General features: G+C 34.1%; 1 protein-coding gene across 2 annotated transcripts; it reads right to left on the reverse strand.

Moving 5' to 3' along the window:
- Window positions 1,434–5,105, reverse strand: LOC18587140. 2 transcript variants are annotated; one of them, XM_018116665.1, is made up of 5 exons: window positions 4,778–5,102; window positions 4,566–4,701; window positions 3,589–3,952; window positions 2,654–3,036; window positions 1,434–1,594 (listed from the first exon to the last, which is right to left on the reverse strand). In XM_018116665.1, the coding sequence occupies exons 1-5, from the start codon at window positions 4,830–4,832 to the stop codon at window positions 1,483–1,485; spliced, it is 1,050 nt and encodes a 349-aa protein (XP_017972154.1). In that variant the 5' UTR covers window positions 4,833–5,102; the 3' UTR covers window positions 1,434–1,482. The 2 variants fall into 2 exon arrangements, with proteins under 2 accessions (XP_017972154.1, XP_007010892.2); XM_007010830.2 differs by lacking the exon at window positions 1,434–1,594 and adding an exon at window positions 1,755–1,971 and having other exon boundaries at window positions 4,778–5,105.

Here is a 12,249-nt window from a genome sequence, read left to right on the forward strand (position 1 = left end):
CTTTATTCCGAGTCTCTCTGTTGCTAGAGGTCGAGTCATTCATAGTATATTTCGTTGTAAATAGACACTAGTTTTAATGTAAATGTACAGTGAGAGATTATAAACTTCAATGTATTTATACCATTAATGTGGAATAAAAGCTTAGTCGATTTGTCCGATTTTTTATTTTAAGTATATTACAAAGAATTATATGGTTCAAAACAATTACATAAATTGGTGGAATGGATATAACGTATTAACAAGAATTTCAAATAAGACTTGTTCGAGACTTGACGAGTTCTCCCTCAAGATTTCAATGTCAGTAGCGATCAAGGAACAAGTCGTTACAATGTATAGTTAACAGATATTATTACGAATTAATTAATGAATTATTGGAGTCTAAGTATTAAATGTGAAACCCCTCACTTTAAGTGAAGACTATTTAAGTAAAATCTTACGTGATCAGCAATTAAATTGTGTTTTTAGTCTAAAGATTTTTAAAAACTTGCTTTAAAAAAGTTCAAACCTCAAGTTTATAAGTGTACATGTTCATAGAAAAGAGATCTAGATCAAAACTGTGTTTTCAAAGTGAAAATTTACATTTTGAAATAGAGCTGTCACACTTCCTTACGATAAATTGGAACGAAAGAAAAAATTATGAAGCAATTATTTAAATTTTACGTTATGATAAGTTAGAAAGAGTATAATGGTAAAATAATAATAATTTTCATTTTCTTTGCTTTTATTTCTTCACTCAACCAAATAATGGACGAAAAGAGAATTAATTTTTTTCGTCTTTTCTACCAAGCATACCAATGGAAAGAAATATATACATTCATCTGTCTAGTTCTCTCCACTTTCACTTTTTCATCCTTGTATTTTTCTATCCAACCTACCAAGCAAAGTCTAAGTCTTCCCACCCACCCTGTGCCCCTTTCAAAATGACATTGTAGTAACAGAATTATGCATATCCAACTCACACGCTTTCTGGAAATAAATAACTAAGCATAGGACACATTCAGGTGTATTCATTCTCTACAACAACTTGTTAAGCATTCATGCAGCAAAGTCATTAAAAAAATCATTAAGGAGGAAAACCTTGAAGCTTCAACAAAATTCCCATGCCTTTCTTCTCTCTTTCACATGACAATTCCAGTGGTATAGGAATCTCATATCTGCAAACCATCAATCAAAGAAATGATGACACCAACGCCCACTGCAGTTACTAAAGAATACTTTTATGTTTTCTTTTTCTGAACCGTTTACTGATTGAAGGGCATAGGGCATATAATTAAGATTCACTAGCAATAGCACAGAGGGAGAGGGTGGGGGAGGGGGGGGGGGGCGGGGGGGAGGGCGGGCAGGAGGGGGAGGAGCAAAACATCCATTGTTGACATATATTACCATTATCTTGCCCAACAACATTTAGGTTGCAAAGAGTTCAATTAAACCTNAACATTTAGGTTGCAAAGAGTTTCAATTAAACCTAGCCCTGACAAAAATTTACAGCTTTCTCCATATATTGATGATACCATCAGCAAATGACTTAAGGTTCCCCCAAAGAGTTGACTTCTTTGAAAATTCTGCATCATCACTCTGCTCACTCAAGAAGTTCCTAGATAATAGAATATTTCATATCACCCACTGCGACTCATAAATAGTTAAATGGCAAGAGAATTTTCATAATTAACAGAAATACAAAAAGGAAAAAAATGAATTAAAAATCATTCAAATGGAAAAAGGAAATGCTGTATATAATGGATCTAGAAACAGCATAAGCCAAACTCAGGTCCATTTATGAGCTACAGTGTAAGTTGTAAGGTTTCAATAGCATACCTAGAGTCTAATCTGCAAATGCTCTCAAAAAGTATGACAAAAAGATATATGGAGATCAATTTGCAATAATACACATACAATATGCCCAAAATTTCAATACAGTTCATTCTCCTTTGACGCACTGTGTCACACATGCCCATATGTGGTGTCATTCATCTGTAAAATTTTAAATACAAATTGAAACAAAATAGAGAGCAAGAAACTATCAAGCATATAATTACTTCAAAGCAATCAAATTCATGCCAATATTATGCCTGAGATACAAATAAGAATAAGAACAAAATTTTCTGGAATACTTCCAAAAAGGATATAAATAAAAAAGAAAAACTAAATTAGCATATATGTTGAGTTATAGCAATGATACATACTGACGTTTACATGAAAAAAGGTAAAAAGTGACATTCGTGGTCAAGCTAATGATGAAAATATACATGCATGATGCATGAACATGTGCAGACATTTTCTTGCTATTCTGAGCAAATAAAAAAATAAACATTTTCTAGCCATTCAAGAGAAAAAAAACATCAAGCACGCCTCGACCTGATGTGCAGGTATAGAAAAGGTCAAACAATAACATGAAGAGGAAGTTATCTTAAGCTTGGTCTGAGGTAAATGAACCCTGATCCCAACAGACAAGAATTATAGACAGTACTATTATAATCATCATCATCCTTATTTGACTGTCATAGTCAAACCTAGGACCTGTTCCAACCTCATTATAATCAACCCAGAAAAGTGGCTAATGTCAACACCATCATCCTTTGATTCACAAATCTATGATCTATAGCAACCTCACCCATTCAACAATTGAGCAATTGTTGGGGAAACGAACACTTACCTTGCATGCTTTTCCTCTTCTGAGGATTGTCGATGGTGCTCAGCTTTAAGCTCTGGACCACCAGAATTTAGTAACTCTTCAGATGCAATTTGTTCCTTTTTATCACCCTCTGCATTTCCAACCTCAGTTTCTACCTTTAGTAGGTCACCTTCTACTCCAACAAAATCTGACTGAACACCATGAGATTCAGGTTTACACTCCTCGGCTGATTCAAGATGTTGATCAGAAACTTCCACAATTTTTTGTTCGTCTGGAACCATCTGAAATTTATCATAACTATCAATGGCAGCATCCTCTACTTTAGCATCCTCTTGTTTTTCAAGACTCTTAGCATCATCTTTCAACACAATATTTTCTTCTAAAACAAAATCATAATGGCTACCCTGAAAGTTAAAAAACAAATTAGATTATAACAGGAATTTAAAAAAGGTTCCACTGTTGCACCAGTGAAATAAACTTTATAAAAAAAAAAAAGAAATAGAAGAGCTAAGTTCTTAAAAATTAAATTGAACAGTAAGACAGCAAGTTGCGGATTTGTCCTGTAAAGCAATGGCAGAAAATAAGAAAGGTTAGGGGCACAACAATACTATGACTGCTGAAAGACATTCTGTTATATTAGGTTATTGGTGGTCTCATTGATATACTTATGAAGCATTCCTTTTACGCATTATGTCAAGGAAAAAAGTTCATAAATGCTTTCCTCTGATTGCAGGCAGGAAGACAAAAGGGAGGAGGGAGTGTCTAAACACAAAGTTCCTGTATTTAAGTGGGAAAGTGCAAGAAAAGGAATCCATATTAGTCACAGCTGTAACTCCAATAAAATTTGTTGAGTTTCAACACCACTTTTAGTGCCAAATATTCCTTGAAACTAACAGCTGATAAACTCTGTCGACATTTCTGCATTTATCATCAAAGCCAAAGCCTATCGCACTTACTGGAGTTTGGGGCTTTAGAGCCCCTTTGGAAAATGTCTCCTCTTCTGAAGAATATACTCGCAACACTCCCTCAGCCTCCAGTTCCTTGTCATCAGAATCAAGCATCTTCACATCATCTATAGCTTCTGTACAAGTGTCATTTTGGACTCTGACTGCAGTTGAGACCACTTGAACTTCAGAAAACGATTTCTCCTCTTTATCGACAACTTTTCCAGATAAATTTTCGAAACTGCTGTTTGAGGAACATACTTTAGAATTATACTCTAACTCTTGAAGAACCTTCCTAACAACATAATAAGAGCCACCCACTTCTTTTTGAGCTGCAGATGCAGATGGGAATTTCCCGGCATTTACTGATCTATACCTGGAAAAAAGATAATGGAAAAAGTTTCAGTCTTAATAAACAAACTAATGAATTAGAATCACAGAATAAGCAAACTGGACTAAGTTTTCCAGAGTGATAATCAGGTTTAAGACAACAATCGTAGTTTCCACTTGTTTAATGAAAATTGATAGACCAAGACAAACAGAGTGATATTTGATTATTTCTTTTAAGAAAGTAAAAAGCAGATAGCAAACAGAGCCCTAAATTCTTGGGCATGAAAGGGTTTTGCTCGAAGTTGGTATTCATTCAAAAGAATAAAGAAACATAGGGAGAAATAAATCATCATCATTCGCTCTACAAGAGATGGACACCCACAATAAACTAGTAGCTGGCCCTCGGTTGAGAAACATCAAGGGAATAATAATTGCAATTCTCAACATTATTTGTAGTAACTCCACACTAATCCTCAACAAATAACACGCGCAAAATTGATCAAGAGTGAAATCTGGTCTAAAGAAAACTCCTTTTTCATCAAACTCAGTGGATTAACAGCATTCTGGAATGATACAACAAAATAAAAAATAGGAACGGGTAGACAAGAAGGGCAAAAATATTATGTATAAAAAAAAAAGGGAAAGAAAAAACAGAAGACCTAGTGATGAAAGATTCGATCATAGCTCGTCGTTCATCCTTTGAGACTTTTTTGCGCTTTGGAGCGTCAGAAGGAAGAGAAGCAGCGTATGATCTTCCACGCCGCACTATATTTCTTGCCTCAGCAAACAATGTTGCTGTAGAATGGAATCAGTCAAGTTTTACACATTTACCGAAACTGAATCTGTACAGGGGAAAGAAAGAAAGACTAACCAGGAGCTGCGGAGTGCTTGAAGCAGAATATCCGTCCTCCTCTTACAGTTTGCATCCTTCACATTTTCAAGACAAGGGACCAAAACAATACTCAAGGTGGTTTTTACTTTTAGGGTTTAATCGAATTATTACTCCTAATACTTTAGGATCTTTTCATTTGGATTTATTATCAGAATGGGGTTTTTGCGTTTGAATTTCGGCTATTTGATTTGGGAATTAAGTCTGTGAGGGAGAGAGCGATGAGTTTTCTTTTTTAAGACTTGAACTCGAGAGGGTTTTAGACTTTTTAGGGGTTTTGTTTCTCACGAGTCACGATCATTTTTATAGGTCTAGGCGGTTCGATCAGGACGGTTCTTCATACTTGAAATCAAATGAAACAAACCTTTTTAGAAAATTGATCACAATTGACCACACTTAGACAACGAAACATCTAATTGAATTAATGGGTTCCATTTTGGATAAAAAATCAAAATTTTATATTTTCTTGTAAAATGTAATATTAAAATTTATAAATTTTATCTATAATTGTAAAATATATAAATAACTTAAACATAACAAAAATATAATATTTGATTTTTCACTCACATAATTATGCTCTTTTACATATAAATCATCTAACCCGAAGCTTAAAGGTTATGTTGTAAAGTAGTTAGTAAATAATTCCCAAGTAAGCAAGAAAGACAGCCAAAGGGAAAGGACTTCAAAAAGGAAATCCCATCTAGTGCTAGATCTATCATAAATTGAGTTTGAAAGTCATCCAATACCATGGGATAGAGAATTTCATAAAAAGAGTCCGATGATAATAAGCTATATTCTCTCGTTCTAGCATAAGTCAATCCCCATTCTCAAGAAAGGAAGTTCAAAGCAAGGTTTTAGAAGTGAGCAAGGTTAGATGATAAGTCATTCCCTTAATTCGCTAGGGATATAATTTCATATACTAAGTTGTAATTAAACCAACTTGCTAATGCTTAGATCTGGAGCTAGAGAAGGAAGAAAGTAAGGTTGGAAAAGTCAACTTCCTTATGGATTAGCTAGTTAAATAGTGGATTAGAGGTTTGAGCATGGAATTACTTATAAGAGAACTAATAGAACGTGCATGAGGGTGACTTAGTAACTTAGGATTGGAGCGTTAGCAAAAAGGAAGGGAATTACTTACTCTAGAAAGAGTGAAATGGGGTAGTGGATAAAAGCACTTTCTTCCCTTTTTTTCTTACTATACTAGAATCTCGTACAATCTATAATCAAGATTGGAACCTTTCTTAGGCTAAAGTGTGTGTTTACTTCTCTTTCCAAGTAGGAAAGTAAAGAGTCTTTATTAAATAAACCCTTAGTAAAATGTAGAGTGGGAGCTTGGAGAGGAATTAGATCCACATACATAACATGCTTTTTCGAAAGCTTCAAAAGTGGAAGTTACATAAAGTTTGGTGGTATCGTATATAAGAGGAATGCAGCATTTAAAAGTGATCTTTCCTTCTTTCTAGAAGGAAGTTTTTGATGTAGTTGTTATTCGTTTTCCTATAGGGCTATATAGAATTCTTGTCCTTAAGTCTAACATAGAGAGAATTCTTTATCGCCTAGAAGGTTCAACGATGAGAGAGTGTTCCTATAGTATGTTCTGCCAACCCCTTTTCAAAAGGCTAATCCATTGTAAGTGATCCCATTTTGAGCTGTCTATTGTAATTGATATCCAGATTTGTTCCCCAACTTTTGTATGGGCTAATATAGATATAGTGTTGGGATTCGACCTTATGCTCAAATAAGAAAATAGTCAACAATTAAAAAATTATAACGCAGTGGAATAATAAACTAGTATTGAATCAGAGAAACAGTCGAATCCTATAGGATCAATGTTTGTGTTTTCATGTAACTTTCAAAATAATAATGAATACTCATAAGTTTAAGAGTTACATACCTTGCTCTAAATATCGTAATCAAGAGCCAATTAAATCCAAAATCTTTGCTTCTTCACCTTTAGAATTTATCAAATCTTCAGCCACCCAAGTGTTTGGCCTCTAACAGTAATCCACACAGTGACTGAATAAGACCTTCTCAAAGGTAAGATTTTACTTATGCTAGCAAGTTTTATTTCTAAAACAAAAGACCAAAAATTCTTGCCAAATCTTATTTTTGTCAGACAAAGATAATTATTTTTCTTTTCTTATTTTATGAAACGGTTGAGAAATGGTTTTAGGCTTAGAGTTTTAGTTTGCAAACATAACATATTTATATAGCCAAACTAATTTGCAACCCTAAATACAAAAGTTGTATTTTAATTTAATTAAGTATCTGAGAACTTAATTAATTTTTCACTTTATTTTGGTCTCTTTCAATTAAGTCCAATTTAATTGATTATCCTTATTTGATCCCAATCATGTCACTTAATGTGTGTGACCCATTAAGTTTCTAACACATTGGCAATAAATATAAATCATAATCAAATATCAATTTGATAATTAATTCATATTTATATATCATGAGTGGCATGTAGCAATACATCATGACCTCCTAAATGTTAAAGAGTCAATTAAAGATTTGACAAAGCCCTTCAGTGATAAGCCTCTCAGTGCAATACGATCCTTTCATCAAATATCCCAGATATGTCATTAAGCATGGCCTGATATCTACTTATGACATTCCCTATTAGTTCTCATAATTCATGGCTAACCTTATGAATTTAGAAAACTAACTTTCCTTAAATTCATCATTCTTTGGCCAAAGACTTTATACAAGTTAATCAAGAATTGAAAATAAGTGAGATACATCCCTTCATATCACTTGGGGTGATGAATCCTCTCTTGACCACTCATTCACCTTCACATGCTTCATGGCATACCCAAAAACACCCTGTTTAGGCATCTGGTTGCCTCTAGACCTGTAAGGGTGAAATCAAAGTATGTCATTCCCCATACAAGATGACCTGGTGTCTCAAGTCCAAGGACTAGTTACACAACTATCACATGAGAACATTTTTCATAGACACTTGAGTGAAATACCAAATGGAGTTCTCATAGCGGGTCATGTTCAGTGAACTTGTTATTTAACAAGCACCTACATGTTATCCTCAAGTATCCCATATACTTCAATCTATGAGATCGATTGCTTACTTCCCAAGTAAGGAGGCTTAACATGTACTAGTCTTTGAGTATTACCAATGCCCTGTCTTGACAATACAATTACTAGGAACAATTTTAGGAACATGGCTTTGATGCATAGTGATCTCATAATTGTAACAACTGTACAATTCTCTTGCAAGGCCTTTATGTTCCATGGGCTTCATCCAATTAGTACTTAATAACTCCTTATCATTGCATTAACATGAAGGAAAACCTCTATCACATATAGTTATGTGAATAAGTGTGCATTAAATGACAATATATATATTTCTTGATCAATCCAATTGGCTCAAGGGCATATACCAACATATAGGGCTTCCATAATTGTATACGTAAGAAGTCTAGGTATTTTATAAGGCTTTATAGCCAGTCTTGATTACCCTTTTTAAGTTTTCAATCGAAACAAGGCTTTATATGATAAATTTCATGGTAAAGATTATAGATATTTCCCTAAGAGGTAAAAGTTTGCATTGATATAAGCGAATATGGTCCTTGTAAGCCATTGGGATTCCTTATACCATTAAATGAGAGTTTGGGGCAAGGCCAACCATTGAGATCCTTTATTTTCTAGTTAAAGTTGTCGTACATGGTGGGGTCTTTTAAAAAACATGGGGTTATTCTCACAAAAGTTGATTCATTCGAGTCTTTTATCCTTAACTATTATCTGCCAGCCTACAGGAGTGCCCTTAGAACCATTGGGAGTTATTTGCGTTATTTTCTTACATTTAGTTGAATCCTTTCTATCTTTGTCTATGCTAAGTCTTTTTGCAAGCTAGTAACTTCAGTTACCAAGTAATCTCTAGTATTAGTACTAGTTATTGCCCTTCCAATTTTAGTCCAAAGCGAGTAAGCAAGCAAGTGGGAAACCTTTACTTTATACGAGTCACCTGTTGAAGTGTTTTGAAGTTATTTGGGACCCGAAGGCTTTATTTGAGTTTTTTAATAAGCTAGCTAAATTTAGGGCTTTCCTTGGAATTTAACAAGTAAGAGTGTCCTTTTAGCAAGAGGAATATGATGCATAGGTGGGTACTTTTTTTTTCCCATCTATAGTCTCATAGCCAATGCCATTAGTTACCTCTCTAATTAAAGTACAAGGGTAATCCTTCGTAGGATAAGCCTTTCTTACTATAGTGGCAATTATAGTGGTTTTATCCTTCCCTACAGTTTGAGTTGAAGTTGAATAAGGATTGGAGTTAGATTCCCTTGATAGGAGTTTGTGGAAGCCATTGAGCAAGGGATTTTTCAATCTAGATAACAAGTCAAATATAGTGAGCAAGCTTGTGAGTCTATGATAAACGTAGTTTCTTTGAAAGCCTTTAAACAAAAAGCAAGACATTTCGTGGGAGTTTCTTTTTGTTAGGAGCAGAAGTACTATTTCTAATGCAAGATAAGGAAAGTCAGTATCAAGTAGTACCTCTCCGTCTTTAGTTGGAGTGACTCTGTTGCTTTCTTTCCAATCCTAGAGCAAGCTAACTAGTTAAGTTAGATGAATAATGCCTTCCTAAGCCCACTTTTGGCCTAGCTTACTACTTTCACATTATTCCTAAGCACTTTTTTTTCGAGCTTTGTACTTCCAACGAACCTAGTTTAAGTCCCTTTGATTTTGTTGTAATGGAAGTAGGAATAGTCCTTTGAAGTTCTTTTCCAAAGATGTATGTAAAGGCAAAAAAAGCATATTCCACCTAGCTGACTTCTTTTCCTTTTAGGTGACCATCTAAGGCTAGCTTGACTTTTATAGTCGCATGTAGGCCAGTTTCCTTTGCTGTAGTTGGAGTTGAAGTACTTAGGAAAACAAGTTATCTCTTATTTCTATACAATATTCTAGGTTTCCATTGAGAGAACAAATAGTTCCTAATGTATGTTAGGAGGGTACGAGAAATACTCCACTAGCAAGGTCCTTTCAAGTAGGCAAGGAGAATCTTTTTAGAGGTAAGTAAATTATACATAAAAATACTACTGCGGGGATAGGGATAGCTTTTCCATTTGTCCCTTAGGCAAGGAAGTAGGCTAGGCAATCTAGTGAAAACACAAGTGATCCATTTGAAAGCTGTTACATTTCATTTCTAGTTAGATGTGGCTGTGGGTAAGAGTGTCATTAATCGAGTATGAGTCCTTAGGTGTGCTATTCTAAGTCCAAGTGTTCGAAGGAAAGGCAAGTAAGCTCTCTTTAAGAAAAATCCCTTTCTTGTTGCTATAGATTCCAAGTAGTTTCTTGAGGATCTTGAAAACGTGAGCAAGATAGAGTATTTAAAGCTAGTTTATTGTGTAGAAAAAAAGTAAGACTTTCAAGCTTTTAAGAGAAAACAAGCACTTTTAATCGACTATTGCAAGCTCAAGGCAAAGGGTGGCATTCAATTTACTATCAAAATGGTGGATTTTGAAGTGTGTCACACTTGAAACCTGCAAATCAAGATTGAGCTCTTCTTTTTATACAATATTCGTAGTCATATTCAATCTCGACTTATTCAACTAAATCGAACATTGCACGTAAATAGAACAATGAACACTTATTGAATCTATTCTCTCTTCATTGTTCCAGTCACCACGAGTCCAAGAAACTAGTTGAATTGATATCCCCTGACAGATTGACTTCCTTACTATTTTAGAAAGCTAGAACCGGAGAAAAAATGGGAGAGTAGGAATAGCTAATTTATTTCTTGAGCTGACATGCTTGAAAGTTTAATCTTAAGAATTTTTTAACTAAGCAAGCTAAGCAACAAAGAGCAGGAAGATGCTGTAGCCTTTTATTTTAAATTACTTTAAGAGTAGTTATTGCTTTTATAGGAAATTTGATAAAAAAGGCTCATTTGATGAAAATCAGTGCAAGTATGGTGATGGCTTTATTCGTATATGTTTCGGTATTTTGACCATATCACTCTCTACAAAACTCAAAATGAGGTGATTCTTAGACCACTAGAAATCTGAGAACAAGGGCTACAACATTTATATTTACTGATTCACAGAGTTCTGATTGGATCATGGTCAAAGTATTTATCTAATTTGGAGCATTGCAGTAGTATGCATGGACTAAACATGATGTGGTATTTGGAGCTTTTTGTTCAATCCCAAAGTCCAATTGACATGATTATTGAGCCATTAAAAAGTTGAGAGACAGGAATAAAACTTTCATGTTTATCACTTTTCCTAGTTTAGAGCAGATCAGGGTGAAAATCACGTTCAAAATTGATAGATTGTCACTGCATTGGGAGAACAAGGCTGTAGCGCTGGTGAAATGAAGCACACCACATTTTCCCCAGAGCTCAGTGTTGCAATGTTGAAGAAGTAGCGCCGCAGTGCTGGCCGATTTTTCAAAAATAAAAATATTGACTAGATTTTGGAAATTTGGTTATTTGAAGCCTATTTAAGGGACCTTTTTCAGAGATTTTAAGAGAGAGTTAGCAATCAACTATTTTGGAGATTTAGAGCCAAGAACAAAGCAAGAAAACAAGAGAATTTGAGAGAGAATGAAGATCATAAAGCTTCAATAATTAGTTTCTTTCTCTACTTTTGTGTTTTTCTTATTTTCTTTGACTTGGATTCATGGCTAAATTTCTTTGGATGTTGTTTTTATTTGTTATTATGAGCTAAATTATCTTTCTAAGATTGCGGTGATTTCAACATGTAGTTTGAATATTAGGTTCTTTTTTTTTTATTTATGATGAATGGGTGTAGTTTTGCTTATTCATATCTATTCTTAATGCTTGTGATTGCTTGGCCAACAATTAACTGATTTGTGAATCTAATTGAGACTTGACAAAGAGATTTTAGATTGGACTAAGGTTTGAATAGTGTATGTTCACATCACTTAGTTGATCTGATTCGCGATTCGGGTAAACATACGCCAATTGCCATACATAGCCACATTAGGACACTTGCTTAATGAACTTAATTTAATTGATTTCTATAGACATATAATGAATTAATTAAATTAAGTATTTGTGCAAGCAACTAGACGGAGACTTGTCCATAACTTTGGATTCTAGGTTAGTAAAACCACCCAGAAAAGATAAATAAAAAGAAAAGTTGGTATCAAATAAAGTGTTGGATGAACCCATAATCTTAGATTTTAATATATTGCCTTTCTCAAGTGAATTTTTAGTTTCTGTTAATTAATTTAGTGGTTGCTTTCATTTAGTTTTAATTAATTTTCTAAAACATCAAGTTGATTGAATAAGATTAATTTGTCATAATTTTATTACTTAGTGCAGAATTAGAAGCAAATCCTTGTGGGATACAAATTTGGACTTATTGTCTATATTACTTGTTTGATACGTATACTTGCGTGTGCAAAATCTACAACACTGTCTAAGATGATTAATACCCTAAGTGATGAGACCAAGGATAGGTTGAGCACTCTCC

This window comes from Theobroma cacao, chromosome 3, assembly GCF_000208745.1.
Source record: "Theobroma cacao cultivar B97-61/B2 chromosome 3, Criollo_cocoa_genome_V2, whole genome shotgun sequence".
NCBI lineage: Eukaryota > Viridiplantae > Streptophyta > Magnoliopsida > Malvales > Malvaceae > Theobroma > Theobroma cacao.